We start from the raw sequence: 15,761 nt of genomic DNA on the forward strand, positions 1-15,761 counted from the left end.
CTAGAAAATTTGGCCTAGTACCAGCCCGGCCTAGCATGATCTTAGCCGTGCCCGAGCTAGCCCAGCCCGTCCTTAGTGCCAGGCCTGGGCCGCTGTGTCAGCCCAAGGGCCGGCCCGGCATGGCACGATGGAGGTACGTTTAAGCATGTTTAGTTGTAATTTGTATATGTGTTTGTATGTGCATTAACTCTGAATAGATATGCATATATGTTTGTATGTATAATACCTCTAAATTTTTGCCTTCGAAAATTTAATTTGATGAATGATTATTTTTAACTGAGCCAAGCTAGAATGGGCACAATGGGCCTTCATAGGCCCGACGGGCCACCGGGCCGGCCCAGCACGGCACGACACGGTTATTATCTAGACCGCACCGTGCCAGGCCTAAATGGGTCGGGCCAAACCATGCTCGGGTTAGGCCGGGTCGGACCGCCCGTTAAGCCATCTATAGCAAGAGGCGCGGAGAGCGATCGTGCTCCGTGGATTTTCACACGTAATATGGGTGTGCGCACTCCGTGGGATTCGAACTCACGACCTCAAGCCTCGCGCGAGGCTTCCTTACCATCTCACCTACACATCACATGTGATGGAGGTAGATATGCTTTCCTTTTGAAGTAACCCGTGGAGAGACTTTTAGTACCAGGTCATAACATCACCCAGTACTAAAAGTGATCATTTAGTACTGGGTCATAACACCACCCGGTACTAAAGGGTCACTTTTAGTACCGGGTCATAACACCACCGGTACTAAAGGGTCACTTTTAGTACCGGGTGATGTTATGACCCGGGATCCCAAATTTGAACCTGGTAGTAATGCTAACATTAGTATCGGGTCAAATACAACCGGTTATAACCGGTATTAAGGCCGAAGACGAATGCTTATATTTTTATGCGCATGATATTTGTCATAAGTTTTACGAGGATATTGTTAAAAAATTTATGCATATAATTTATACATATATACGATATTTACTTTGTAAAATAATTGAAAGAAAAAAAAGAAAACACACACAGGCAGGTGCGAGCGCGCAGCGCTGCTAGTCTAGTAGTCTGTGTGGGGCACATGGGTGTGGGCCGGCCGCTCACAGCGCGCGCTTGTATCGCGCGCCAGGTAGAATCAAGTTTGCGCGCTAGATAATCCTTAATAAGATTATACCAAACCATTACTAATTTACTAATTATAGATCATTTTAGCTTTTCTACGTGTATAGAGGTTTGTATGCATCTAGATATACATTGTATATATTGTACAGGATGATGCGTTGGGTTCCAAATTTTTCAATCTAGCATAGCTTTGAAGCTCAAAAGAATCAAATTTGTTCCCAAATTGTAGATTATTTTAACTTTTCTACATACATAGATGTTTGTATGCATCTAAATATACATTATATACATTATACAGGAGGATGAGTTGGGTTCAAATTTTTCAATCTAGCATAGCTTTGAAGCAAAAAAATCAAATTTGAAGCAAACGACAAACTGATCAAAGAAAAATCAAATTCGAAGCTAACTCACGCATGACGTGGAGGCACCGCCGGATCACGATAAGCTTACACGCACACGACTTTCACCTTCCCACGACTCCATTGTCCACACTTCAAACACGTCAATCAATAGACCTCGAGTTGCGCGAAGCCAAAGCGTCCAAGCAACCACTCCTCCGTCCTCCCCCCTCGCTCCCCACTTCCACCGCCCCGACTCCGATCCCGCGCCGCCGCACCGCCATGGACCGCGCCGACCCCGCGCGGGGCCGCCTCGCCGTGCTCTCTTCCCACCTCGCCGCCGGCGCCGGGGACGCGCCGGGGCTGGAGAGGGCGCCGGTGTCCTCGGCGGCCCCCGGGCCCCGCGCCGGCGCGCTCACCGTGGTGGATGGGAGGACCGGGAAGCGCCACGAGGTCAAGGTCTCCGAGGACGGCACCGTGCGCGCCACCGACTTCAAGAAGGTACCTGCTGTAGTTCTGTAGCGGGCACGAATTGACAGTGCCTGCGGTGGCGCAGCGCCGTGATCCGCGGGGGTCTGAGAGTTCTGGGGTGCGATTGCCGTCGGGAAGTAGGCTGGCTTGCTGCGGGGACCGGTTGGATTACATTTAGTAGTATATTGGGGGTTCGATTGTGTCCTCCGCCCGTTCAGTAATTCTGATTGTGATGCGATGACTAGAGCAACTTGTGAATTTACCTGTCTACGCACAAATCATGATTCCTCGCACAAGTTCGTTGAGTTAGCTTTGGGAGACATTGCTGGTTATAGGTCCGGCTGGAGTTGCTCTGTAGTCTGTTCAAGTAGAAACTTGAAAGTAGTACTACTACTAAGAAAGTAATTTCTGCAGCTCAAAAACTTGGTTGGTTGAATTACATGGTGCGGTTGCAGATATGGGAGCAATAGCTGATTATAAGTCCGGGTGAAGTTGCTCAGTATCGATAATTCTAAAACAACTTCTACTAAGGAAGCCGTTATTCAATCTTAAAGCTTGAGTTGATTGAATTGCATGCTGTGGTTGTGACGGTGCTTGGATCCGCTACCTGAACCCTTGGTTATTTCTGCAAACATCATCATCATGCCATTACTTTGTCTAGAAACATGCTACTTGCATAGAAATCGGCGACTTTCTGTGATGCTTCCTTTGCAACAATATAAGGACCAGGCAAAGGTTAGATGCTGATGCTTTTTTGAAAATGATGCAGATTACCGCTGTCAAGGATGACAAGGGTCTTAAGATTTATGATCCTGGTTATCTCAATACAGCCCCAGTTCGTTCGACCATCTGCTACATTGACGGGGATGAGGGAATCCTTCGCTACAGGGGATATCCAATTGAAGAGTTGGCTGAAAGCAGTTCATTTGTAGAGGTGGCATACCTCTTAAGTAAGTGTTATTAGCCTGTTTTCCTGTTTAGTGTCAGTGTAACCCTGCTACCTTACAATCGTTTGGCTGACTAATGTGTTGTGTTCCCAGTGTATGGGAATTTACCTACTCAGAGCCAACTGGCAAGCTGGGAATTTGCTATTTCACAGCACTCTGCTGTTCCCCAAGGACTTCTGGTATGTTTTGATACCGTTTCTTTTTATAGCTTGGTACGATTGCAATATATTTAGTACAATTTCTGGGTTTGAGCTGGATTAAAATGTAACAAGTTGTCACTTTTTAATATTGCCAGGATATCATACAATCAATGCCCCATGATGCTCACCCCATGGGTGTCCTTGCCAGTGCAATGAGCACCCTTTCTGTCTTCCATCCTGATGCAAACCCTGCTCTTAGAGTAAGTATGCTGTCAAACTGCACCGTTCGAGACATATGATTGTTGGACTAGTTCATTTTAGTGTGATACGATTAGCTGGAAGTTCGAACACTAGCTAGATTTTATATTTGAATATAGTGTCTTGGACATTCACTGAACAAATTCTACAAATGTAGGGTCAAGATCTTTATAAGTCGAAGCAGGTGAGGGATAAGCAAATTGTGCGAGTACTTGGGAAGGTATGCCCAGCCATCTAGTTCCTTTAGTTAATGTTATGATTTTAGGATATTCATCCAATCAAGAGATGATGCAAACAGCAAACTAAAATGATTGTGAGTTTTCTATGCATGTGGCTTGACTCCTGATATTTGTTCAGGCACCAACGATAGCAGCTGCTGCCTACTTGAGATTAGCAGGAAGGCCTCCCATTCTTCCTTCAAATACACTTTCTTATTCAGAGAACTTCTTGTACATGCTGGACTCTTTGTAAGTTGCATCTCCTTCAGTACTGTAAACTTTGCGTTTTGATTTTACCCTGTACATTTATTTTCCATGCATTTAACTCAATTCCATATTAATATTAATACACATTTTCAAAATGAAAATAACTTTGCAGGGGTAACAAATCATATAAACCAAATCCTCGACTTGCGCGGGCTCTAGATATCCTATTCATTCTGCATGCGGAACATGAAATGAACTGCTCCACAGCTGCTGTTAGGCACCTTGCTTCAAGGTAAATCACTTTCTAAATTCACCTCAAAGCAGTGAGTATGGAACTGTGTCCTAATGAGATATATTATGTCTATAGTGGTGTTGATGTCTTCACTGCTCTTTCTGGTGGCGTTGGAGCTCTGTATGGTCCACTGCATGGTGGTGCAAATGAGGTAAACCATATTGAACATTTCACCACTCTGGGTTCTTGCATTCTAAATTTTCTACATGTTTATGCTGGAAATTAGGCAAAAAGTATCCATTGTGATTGTTTTTCTAGAATCATCTAAACAAAGTTATCCATTTTGTACTTATTTAACCTTTTTGTTTCTTAGCTATCTAGTTCAGCATGATTTCTTTTCTACATCCTTTGTCAAAATGAAACTATCTGACATCCTAGCAATAGTTGAACTACTGTAGCTTTTAGCATTCAATTTTGAGATGTAGAAGGTGGCAAGGTGCTAAATGTTATTTTCGTATGCCAGGCTGTACTTAAAATGTTAAATGAGATTGGAAGTGTGGAAAACATTCCAGATTTCATCGAAGGTGTAAAGAACAGGTAACGATCACTCTTATCTGATATGCATTCTGGTGTGCGAAGTCTTTTCAGTGAAAATATTCAGTTTGTTAGCTTCTGTTGCTTTTGACTTTTCCTTACAAGATTCATCTGTTAATTCATATTTTAGGAAGAGGAAGATGTCTGGTTTTGGCCACCGTGTGTATAAGAACTACGATCCTCGTGCTAAAGTCATCCGGAAATTGGCAGAGGAGGTTTTCTCAATTGTGGGACGGGATCCACTTATTGAGGTTAGTTTCATTGTTTTAACCATAGTCATGTATCCTAATATATTTTATCTCAATTTAATTGGTTTTACTTTTCTTGCAATGTGAGTAATGAGGAAACCTAGTTTTTCAGACCATACCACATAATGCTAAATGATAGTCACCTTTTTTTATACTTAACGATAGTTATCTTGTTATGTGTAACTTTTTTTTTTGAAGCGTTGTTATGTGTAACTTTTGAAACAATATAATATGGACCTTTCTTTTTTCATGGTAAACAGTTGACCCCGTAGAACTTAGTAAGATGGAGTGCAATTTACTTGCATCTGAATCTCAATTATCTACATAACTTTGACATTTTGGCATCTTTAATTCTCCCAGTTTTTTAGTTTAGTGGTGATGTTGCCTAGGACATATGGTCATGGTTTCAAATTGAATAATCAATTCAAAACAGTTTATTGGTTGCTCGTGATGCTGGTGTTAAGTATTTTTGTAGTTGACCGTTTTGCTACTTCATTATTTTCCATCTCATAAATGGTGAAGATACTCAAGAAATGGAGAGGTCTGCTTGAATTCTGTACTTCTGTTAAAATGAGGATTCTGGACAATGTGGCTTCTTGTGTGCGACTGGAAGAGTTCATTGGCAAAACTAACTGGGTTACACTGTTTTCTTATGCCTTGTCAGGTTGCCATTGCTCTAGAGAAGGCAGCGCTGTCAGACGAATATTTTATCAAGAGGAAGCTGTATCCAAATGTGGATTTCTACTCTGGACTTATTTATAGGTATATCATTTAGGATCAACTCTTGTTTTTCTTTACTTTCTTTTTCCTCCTCTTGGTATTGCAGTTATTAATGTTGTGTTGATTTTCAGGGCAATGGGTTTCCCTACGGAATTTTTCCCTGTTCTGTTTGCCATTCCTCGAATGGCTGGGTGGCTAGCACATTGGAAAGAGTCGCTCGATGATCCCGATACAAAGATCATGAGGCCCCAACAGGTCAGTATATCGCAAAAATATTAGCTTCCACTGTTACTATGTTTGTTTATGAATCTGATGCGAACTCTCAAGATGAGTCATTAAGCTGATAAACGAAAATGACAAACTCCCACATGATATTCCACTTGACATGAGCTTCCAAGACTTTGTTTTTTTCATATATTTCAAAATTAGTACAGCGCATGTTCTCGTTCAGCATTATTGGTGTCGTGCAGTTTGTTAGACATGATAAGCCAGTTTTTCACATACTTCTTCAACATTTCTTCTGATGTTGTTGTTTGTTATCTCTGCAGGTATACACAGGTGTTTGGTTGAGGCATTACACCCCTGTGAGAGAACGAGTGCCGCCAAGCCAGAGCGAGGAGCTTGGCCAGATTGCCACCTCAAACGCCACAAGACGCCGTCGTGCAGGTTCGGCTCTGTAGAACAGGTGCAACACGCAACGCCCAGCGTACACAATAAACAAGGGGCCACTCTTGTGCTCTAAAAAGGGTCATGGCACATGAACTTGGTTGGAGGTGCATACTTTCTGTTGTCAAGTATATAGGTAATAATTTAGTGAGAACACTGCACCGTTACAATGTAAAAACCGTCACGAGGCTTGTGAAAACATTGCGTTCTGTTTCTTTGAACTCTACATCGGATGAACGAAGAGATATGGCAGGTTCCTGGGTTTTTGCTTGGTTCCTGGGTTTTTGCTTGGCTCCTTTGTTATCATTCATGTTGTAACTCGTCTTTCTGGGATCCCACAAAAACTGACGGCTGCTAAAGGCGCAGTTAAAACAAATTATGGAAAAAAATAGTGAAAAAAGAAGTTCAGGGGGCATCCTTGTGCGACAATCAGAATGATAACACACATGGGAAAAAAGACAGATAAAATGGGTTGAAGACATTGCTCACGAGTTCAGATAATTTCATGACGGCAAATATCAGGAACATGGGACGAAATGTGTGCCTCTTGCATCTCAAACTACCACTAGCCAAAATAATACTGGCAAGATCAAACATAAAGTTAAATCCCCAACAAAATTCTGTAAAGTTGGTCGGCAACAACGGTTTCATCAAACAAAAAAATTTGCAATACATCTCCGCTACACCATATTACATGTAAACTTTGCACAGTAAAAAACTCGATACAAACAAAAGCGAAGCTTAATGCTGCAACGGGAGTTCTGTTGGGTGGTCCAAATTACTGCCAGGACCGGGTGGTCCAAATTTGCTGCCGCAGCCAATGGTCTGCTAGGTGACTGAAACTTCTGTAGGAGAACAATGGTCCGCAGCCATTGTTCCAGGAGATGCCCAGCTCTTTTGCTTCGGAGGAAGGACATGACATGGCTGCACAGGAGGTAAAAGATGCAAGCATTGAAATGCATCATCCATAATGGATTGCAATTAAAGATTTGACAAAGATATGGAAAATTAAAGCTCCAGATCCTAGAATTTCTACAGCTCAACACCCAAATTGTAACATTTGGAAATAACACAAACATTTGTTTATCTAAAACAATGCAGATAAGAAATGGGACTTACAGTTGTAAATACAATCTGCACTCAGTGACGCCTTCTGTCTCTATGTTCATCTCTAGAATAGCGATCTCCACGATCGCTCCTTGAATGGTAATACGAGTCATCATCATGCCTTGACCTCTTGGAATCATGGATATCCAGATCTCTAGCTCTATGACGACCATGCTCTTCATGTCTTCTCTCATCACCTCTGTTCTGGTGGCCTCTGTATCCCTCATCTCTAACTCTACTTAAATTTGGGTCATACCGATCATCTTCTAGTTTTCTTTTGTAGTCTCTCTCCACACCATTTCCACCTTTCCTTCTATCTTGCTCTCTGTCCCTCAGTCTCTCTTCCTCCCTCTCTTGCTGCCTTTTCTTCTCCATCTCCATCCTCTCTTCATCCCTCTGCTTTTGCTTCTCCAGCTCTCTCCTCTCTTCCTCTCTCTGCTTTTGTTTCTCAAGCTCCTTTCTCTCCTCTTTCTGTCTTTGTCTATTCAGCTCATCTCCTCTCCTCTCACCTTGACCCCTTTTCCGTTCCTTGTAGCTATCTGCACTCAAGTCAGACTCACTGCTGCTGAGGCTGCTGCTGCTGTAATCTGAACTCTCGCTTGAGCTAGCCACTCTTCTTTTCTCTGGCACATCCTTTTTTGTCACTGCAGCATTCAGTTGCCTTTTCCTATCACGGGAATAACCGTCAGATTCTGAATCAGAATCGTGGCGCTTGTGCTTATCAATGTTCTTCCCATAGTCATCCTTTTTTTCTTTGAATTTTTGTGCTTGCTTATCCTCCTTGGGGTCGTGATGATATGACTTTTCAAGTTTCTTCTTTGCTTCAACACGAGCATCTGAATCAGTCTCTGAATCACCACTGTACTTGTCTTTCCTGAGGACCTTGCTGCGTAGCTTCTCACCATCTGAGTCATGGCTCAAATTCTTGACAGACTTGTTAGTTCTGTAGTCAACATTCCTTGAGCCACTCTTCAGTCTATCATGTTCAGATTTTTGCTGAGAAATCTTTCCACGTTTTGATCTCTCACCTTGGTCACTATCAGAATCACTCTCAGATTCACTAGAATAATTGCTCTTTTTAACAGATTTTTGCCTTTTCTGATCATAGTCGCTGTGTGAACCACCCTTGTACTTGCTCAGTCTGGGTTTCTCACCCTCAAGGTCACGACGAGAGCTTTCCTCGTACTTTCTGGGTTTCTCATCCTCAGAGTCATGGCGAGAGCTTTCCTTGTTCTTTATGGGCTTCCCATCCTCGGAGTAATGGCGAGAGCTATCCTTGTACCTGCTCTCTCCTGGCTTCTCATCCTCAAAGCCCTGACGAGAGCTCTTCACTGGTATCTTCTTTTTCTCATTGCGATTGTTCTTCTCAACTTCTGTTTTCTTCTTCCCATAATCACTATCTGTATCAGAGTCAGAATCATGGTGAGAGCTCTTCACTGGTATCTTCTTTCTCTCATCACGATTGTTCTTTGCATGTTCTGTTTTCTTCTTCCCATAATCACTATCTGTATCAGAGTCAGAATCATGGCGAGAGCCCTTCACTGGTATCTTCTTTCTCTCATCACAATTGTTCTTTGCATGTTCTGTTTTCTTCTTCCCATACTCATTATCAGTATCAGACTCAGAATCATGACGAGAGCTCTTCACTGCTATCTTCTTTCTCTCATCACGATTGTTCTTTGCATGTTCTGTTTTCTTTTTGCCATAGTCACCATCTGTATCAGAATCGGAATCATGATGAGAGTTCTTCCCACGTCTTGCCTTCTTCCGATCAGTTTCAGAATCATCATCTGAACCAAGATGAGTTTTCTTGCTGTGTTTCTTTTCCTTCTTCTCATCATAATCAGTCCCCGAATCATCTTCAGAATCACGGTGTGAACTTTTCTTCTTCTTTGTTTTCGTGTCGTGTTCCTGTTCTGAATCTGAGTCATACTTGCTCTTCCTTGAACTTTTGCTCCGACTCCTTTTATCACTCCCTTTTTTCTTTTTGCTCGTCTTCGCATCCTTCATATCTTTGCTATCCTTCTGACCAGCAGTATCCAGTTCCTCAGAATACTTACCAGGTACAAGCTCCCCGGATTCCACATCACTTTCCACATCCCCCTTCTTTACATCCTCAGAGTTCAGTCCAAGAGCAGCCCTCATAGCCTCAAGCTGCTTCTCCTTCCGGGCCGCAACATGGTGGCTTTGTGTGTCGGTAAACCTGAGAAGGATATACCAACTGGTGATGAGAACTTACTTACAATAAGCAAACGGAATAAACAAATGAACAAACCAATTATTAACTGTTAATATATTGAAACATACACATCTGAGCAGCTAGGAAATGAAGAAAAGGTAAATCACGCAGCATTACACATTACAAAAACACATTTAAATATAAACAGAAGCTACAATTCACATGCGTAGCCGCTGTGAGCTACAATTCTGATTCAAAAAATGACAATCACAACACTAAATTGAGACACCCAACAGCATGTACATGAGTGTATTCCGGAGTATTTTCCATTGCCTGTCATATTTAGTGGTATGTTATCCCAAGGAAAAAATACATAATTGACTTAAAACAAAATAAACTGAAAAGACAACTTTGCACATGTGCACAGCCAGGAACTGAAGAAATAACAGCATACAAACAGCAAATGCAAGAACATAAAAGCAGAAGCTTCAATTCACATATGGAACTAGATGCAATTAATAATTTCCACTTGAAAATGGTGACAATCCCAGAAAACTAAATGGAGGAGGCATGGGCATCCAACTAAAAAAAATTCTACATGGAAGTATTGTAAGCATCTCCTGCCCTCCAGCGATATGCAATGGACAAAAACTAACCACTCTAAAAAGGCCAAATGTTTCACATATGCAAAGCTAGGAAATGCAGAAATGGTTGTCACACAGCATTACAAATGGTAACCGCATAAAATATAAACAGAGGCTACAATTCGCATGCACCTAACATTAGGCAGCAGGTTCACTTCGAAGATTAAGTAATAATCTCCCAAATCTAAATAATTTGAGTATATCTAATTAGGCGCCCCAAAATCTTGCTACTGCTAAATAATTGCCACCGGGCCTCCACTGCGGCAGTCTGAACCTGACACGAAAAAGAGATAACTAATCAAATCTAAAGGACGCCAACAAGTCCATACCCTCTGCCCGGTAGAGCCGGCCGCCCTCCCCCCGCCTCCTCCGCGGCGGCCGCGGCCGCCGCCTCGGCCTCCGCGGCCCTGCGCGCCTCCTCGACGCGCTCCTCGATCTCGCCCTCCGTGTAGCCCTGCTCCTCGAGGGCGTCCCTGAGGACGAGCAGCTTGAGCTCGACCTGGCGCTTGCGGTCGTGCTCGAGGATCTCCTTGTTGGGTTTGCGCATACCGCCGAGCCCGCCGCCCTCCCCGCCAGCGGCGTCGGGGAGCGGCGGCCGGTGGGGCCCGCCCGGCCCGCCGGTGGTGCGGGGCTTGATGAAGAACTTGTTGGTCTGGACGTACCCGTTGGTGCCCGACCCACGAGCGGTCTGGAGCCCGATGCCGTTGTACATGGCGGCGGGCGAGCGGGCGGGGAGACGCCGGCTGGGTCGGCGACGGCGGAACCCTAGCTAGGTTTTTGGTCGGGTTGGGGCCGCGGCGCTGTGTACGCGGTGTTTTGGTGGCTCGGGCGTCAGATCCCCAATTTTGGAGTCGGGGGGAGACGACGGCGATGATGGGGTGAGGGAGGCGGCGTGCGTGGGCCGATTGAAATTCTGGTGGTGGGCCCGCGAATTCGAGTCGGTTTGGTGGGGGCCGCGCGTTAGACAAACTGCCACCACGGGCTCAATGATGTGCCTAAGGATTGTTTAGTTGGGCTGAAACTGAAACGATAACATGAGGCAAAACCACACTGAGTCCACTACTACATTACAAAGAACAACAATAACAAAAAAACAAAAAAATCAAAAATTACAAAGCTATATTAGCCGTTCAAAAAATTGAGTGATCGGATTAAAAAAAACACTACGGTTAGGAATTTCGATGGGTTTACGAGCACGCCACTATCTAGGGTGGACTACCGCTAAGAGAACTGACTTTCCATCCATATACTCTTGTTTCGGTTGGGAAGTCCCGGTTGTAAAGATCAACCGGGACTAAAGTCCCTCCTTTAGCTCCGGTTGTAACGGCTAGAAAATATCGTACCGACACTCCCCCTATTCCGGTTGGAAATCATTTTGTTCCAATTAGTAATTCCAACCGGAACAAAAGCTCTCCTTTTATCTCGGGACTAAAGATTTAGTCCTGATTGGAAATTCCAACCGAAACAAGAGGTCCTCTTTTGTCCCGATTGGAATTACCAACCGGGACAAAACACTAACCGGGGCACGCAGGCACGCACGCGCACGCTCCTCCTCTCTCTTTCTTATCTTCCCCACCTTATCTCCTCCTCCCTCTCTCTTTCTTATCTCTCGTGCACAGGCAGCTCCTCCTCCTCTCCCTTTCTTCTTCCTCCTCCTCTCCCTTTCTTTTCCAAGCGACCGGGCGGGTGGCCGGCACGGGCGACTTTTTTTTTAAAATTTTTTTTAACCTTTTTAGTCCCGATTGATAACACCAACCAGGACTAAAGGGTGTTTTTAGTCCCAGGTGAATGACCCAAGACTAAAGGATCCCCTTTTATCTCGAAAATTTAGTCCCGAATGGATTTTTAGGATCTTTGACCCCTACCAATCGGGACTAATGCCGCGTTTTCCACCGGTGTACACGAAAAGTGGTAGCACAATTTGTCCTATATAAGCTGCAGTGAGCACGATTTAATATTTTAATTAATGGCTAGCATTGCATTAACAACTTGATTGACACAATTCAACAGAACGAACAACTCTATTGATTGTTGCAAACCAGACATAGACATAGTTAACAAGAACAATAATCATTGCTTTGTTGCAACGATCAATAACGAAAGGGGCATGAATAGAGCGGGGTCCACACATTACACATGCAAATGAGAAAATCACTAATGAGCGCTCCATTGGTGTACACCGGCGCACCATTATTCTCCACATTACTAGTGGCATGCTGTTCTGATGCTGGAACAGCTGCAGCCTTCGCCTGATTTTGAGCCATGAACTGAGCAAGCATTCCTTTACTCCCCTCCGAGCTCTCGTTCCCAGGTATCATTCCTGCCTTCGGATGCGGCAACAGTGCCCCAGAAACATCACCCCAGTAGTCAGAATTGGCCACGTACCACTCCACCGTCTTCCTTAGGCCCTCCTCCCAATGAGTGCGCTCGGACGACCATCCAAGCTCCTTGAGCTTTTCGTCGTCCAGGAAGTACCTCTGATCATTGAAGGGCCTGTTGTCAACAAACTTGATGGCTTTCTCAGCTTCCAAGTTGAAAATCTTGCATACATCTTTGGCCACATCCATGACCGTCCTCTCCTTATTTGTTCCGATGTTGTAGACGTGCCCGACTTCTCCGCGGTGAAGAATGACCTCAAATGCCTCGGCGACATCCTCACAGTAGAGGTAGCTCCGGACATTGGATCCATCGCCATGGATCGGGAGGGGTTCACCTCTCACGGCCAAGAGAATGAACTTTGGGATGAGCTTCTCGGGGAACTCGTTAGGGCCATAGACACCCGAGTGGTGATGAATGGAAGATCGTAGGATCTCCCATAGGCCATGACAAGCATCTCCGCTCCAGCTTTCGTGGGTGCGTAGGGGTTTGTCGGGAGCAGCTGGGACGCCTCATGGTTGCCAACAACTGCATCCTCATCTGTCTCTCCGTAGACCTCGTCGGTGCTCACATGGATGAACCTCTTCATCTGCCTGGTGTTTCTGCAGGACTCGAGCAGGACATGTGTGCCGTAAACGTTGTTCTTGGTGAACTCGAAGGAGTTCCCGAACGAATTGTCGACGCGTGTCTGGGCTGCAAAGTGCATCACGGTGTCGATGCTCTCGGTGACGAGGATGAAGTTGACAAGATCAGCGCTCGCGATGTCTCCCTTGACAAACTTGAAGTTCGGCGACGAGCTCACAGGGAGAAGGTTCTTCAGATTAGAGCAGTAGTCAAGCTTGTCGAGGACGACGACCTTGTAATCAGGGTGCTTCTTCACGATATGGGTCGCGGCGTGGGAGGCGATAAAACCGGCAGCTCCAGTGATGAGGATGTTCTTCGGTTTGTATGGTGTTGCCATATCCTTGTATTATTGCTTTTTAAAATTAATCCTGCAGTGAAAGTAATGTAATTAACTCGATAGGATTAGGTTCGTTAACATGGTTTCCACAAAAAAATAAACATGATGAAAAATCAATCGAATATTGTAGATATGAATTGATTCTGGTTGGGGAACATAATATGGTTCTCACAGTTCTGAAACATACTAATATGAAAAAAAAAAGGGGGGGGGGGGGAAGCCTAGGGTTACAAGACAAGTAGGAAGCTGCAAATGTATCGCAGGAAAGCTCTAGATACAATTTATAGAAATTAAATAGAGTAACTGGACTAAATCATTATAAAGTGCAGTGGGAAGTTCAGTTTTATATTAGAAAAAGTTTCCACTAAAACAATTTGATCTTTGTCGGTTTTTCCTATTTTCAACGGTTCAAAGCCTTTTCTACTAGTGTGACAATGTGTGTACAATGATCATATGTCAGTAAAAATTTCTGAGTGCATGGCAAAGGTTTTTTCCCCCCTTAAGATCAGCGCATAGCAAAGGAATTTGATGTGGTATACTATGTCCACAATAACACAACATGGCTGAAGACTGAAGTTGGTATTGAAAAATCTCACAACCCTTCGCACAACCTATAACAGGTTTGCAGAATGTGGGATATACAGGGATTGTGATTGTGATTGCGATACAGGTTTTGGAGCGAGCGAGAGAGAGAACAGGGCTAGGACTAGGAGAGTAGGAAATTAACAAAGGACTGGAGCCGGTCGGGGCTTCACAAATAAGCGAGCACCTAGCACGAGCAGTGCATGGACGCTGACACACGAGAGCGAGAGGAAGAAGAAGAGGTCTGGCGCCTCACCTGCTGAGGGAGCGAGCGGAGGGATCGAAGGCTTCTACAATGCCTCTGGGCTTCTGCACGGCACGAGAAACATAAGGCAAAACAAAGACGGGGAGCATAAGCGATTACGTCCTCATTTTTTGACGATGCTTGCAGCACAGCAGCATCTATGGCGTGGTAACAAACTAACAACATCTGTACGTGGCGTTGCTTGGCGAGAAACAAACGGTGCAGGCATGGCTTTGGCACATAAATTTGAGTAGTTGGCTGCTAAGTTCCCGAACTGCACCTCAGTAATGCTTGCTTGTCAGCTTATAGGTATGCATGTATCACCTGCTGTGTGACAGCAGAGCTTTGGATTTTTGCCGCACTGTTCACAGCGGCTCAACAAGAACTGAGAGTTCAGCTAGCTAGCCGTGTTTGGAGCGAACGTGGGGTTCTGATGGAATCCAGCCGCCCTTCCCAGCAATAGTAGAATGGCTGGACTCCCTGTTTGATTTATCTTACTTTTCTTATTCGAACTATGTAAATATTGTTTTCTTTCATAATATATATAATCAGTAAGGCTTGTCCCGGCCCTCCTATTTCATTGGAAAAAAAAACTTCTCATATGAATAATTCATGAACTCGTGGCAACATTTGTACACCCTATACATGTACTTTTTTATGAATATTTTTTACATCGTATTGAAGCATCCACATCACACAACGTTTGCTGCCACACCTTCCTGTTTGGCTCGAAAACGTACTTGATCAACGAGTCTTTGATCGACAATAGCTCAGGGAACTCCTTCTTAAGCTTGGTTGTGTCCATCTCGTTGTTGCTCCGGGGTGCCACGAGGACCTTGGCCTGCTCCTCGAGGGTAAAGTTTGTCCACTTGAAGCTAGGGTCAATGTATTGCTTGTACATCTCCAGGATCTCATTGTGGCTGGCGACGCCAGGGTTGGTGAAGTTATAGACGCCACAGAGGTTCCTCTTTGCCATCTCGACCGAGATAGGCAGGTGCTCGTCCAGAACTGTCATGCTGTTGGGGATATTCACCACCTTGTCATAACGGCTGATCTTTGTTACGGAGTTCCGAGGATTGCTCAGGTCAGAAGATATTGGCATCCCGGACACGCATGGTCCAGACGTTCTCATGCTCCTTCAGCAGCTGCTCGACCTGCATTTCTCGAAAAGAAAATGACCACATGGATCATTTACCATATAAACAGAAAATGACCACATGGATCATGTACCACTCCACCGTTTTTCTCAGGACCTCTTCCCGGTGAGTGCACTCGGACCATCCAAGCACTGGCGTAGGCAAGGGTATGCACCTGTATTCATGTGAATGCCATAGATTTTTGTAAACAAACCGATTCACTACTGAAAAACTAAGAATTGGTCCTAGCCCTTAGCACCAGTTAGTTTTTAACCCGGTACTAATATGAGCATTAGGGCCCCTTTGGTAGGGCTCCAAAAACGGCTCCTGGAGCTGTTTTTGTCGGAGCCGAGCCAAAGGGATAAAAATGAAATGGCTCCTCGCGAGAA

At 44.6% G+C, this 15,761-nt stretch overlaps 3 protein-coding genes and 1 pseudogene across 3 annotated transcripts; 1 reads left to right on the forward strand and 3 right to left on the reverse strand.

Annotated features, from left to right (window-relative positions):
* The first annotated feature begins 1,594 nt into the window (after positions 1–1,594).
* On the forward strand, positions 1,595–6,407 carry LOC117843728 (citrate synthase 3, peroxisomal). The gene is made up of 13 exons (XM_034724448.2): positions 1,595–1,943; positions 2,683–2,863; positions 2,954–3,039; positions 3,156–3,260; positions 3,416–3,478; positions 3,616–3,725; positions 3,856–3,975; positions 4,051–4,126; positions 4,439–4,512; positions 4,640–4,760; positions 5,422–5,519; positions 5,609–5,732; positions 6,026–6,407. The coding sequence occupies exons 1-13, from the start codon at positions 1,725–1,727 to the stop codon at positions 6,155–6,157; spliced, it is 1,509 nt and encodes a 502-aa protein (XP_034580339.1). The 5' UTR covers positions 1,595–1,724; the 3' UTR covers positions 6,158–6,407.
* Positions 6,408–6,739: 332 nt separating this feature from the next.
* Positions 6,740–10,930, reverse strand: LOC117843644 (uncharacterized). Its single transcript, XM_034724335.2, has 3 exons — positions 10,403–10,930; positions 7,263–9,453; positions 6,740–7,067 (listed from the first exon to the last, which is right to left on the reverse strand). The coding sequence occupies exons 1-2, from the start codon at positions 10,783–10,785 to the stop codon at positions 7,284–7,286; spliced, it is 2,553 nt and encodes an 850-aa protein (XP_034580226.1). The 5' UTR covers positions 10,786–10,930; the 3' UTR covers positions 6,740–7,067; positions 7,263–7,283.
* A 1,104-nt stretch (positions 10,931–12,034) lies between these two features.
* On the reverse strand, positions 12,035–13,410 carry LOC117847383 (trifunctional UDP-glucose 4,6-dehydratase/UDP-4-keto-6-deoxy-D-glucose 3,5-epimerase/UDP-4-keto-L-rhamnose-reductase RHM1-like; annotated as a pseudogene).
* Positions 13,411–14,784: 1,374 nt separating this feature from the next.
* LOC117847161 (bifunctional dTDP-4-dehydrorhamnose 3,5-epimerase/dTDP-4-dehydrorhamnose reductase-like) lies at positions 14,785–15,338 on the reverse strand. The gene is made up of 2 exons (XM_072290725.1): positions 14,952–15,338; positions 14,785–14,808 (listed from the first exon to the last, which is right to left on the reverse strand). The coding sequence occupies exons 1-2, from the start codon at positions 15,336–15,338 to the stop codon at positions 14,785–14,787; spliced, it is 411 nt and encodes a 136-aa protein (XP_072146826.1).
* Positions 15,339–15,761: the final 423 nt, after the last annotated feature.

The sequence above is a fragment of the Setaria viridis genome, chromosome 1 (genome assembly GCF_005286985.2).
Source record: "Setaria viridis chromosome 1, Setaria_viridis_v4.0, whole genome shotgun sequence".
Taxonomy (NCBI): domain Eukaryota; kingdom Viridiplantae; phylum Streptophyta; class Magnoliopsida; order Poales; family Poaceae; genus Setaria; species Setaria viridis.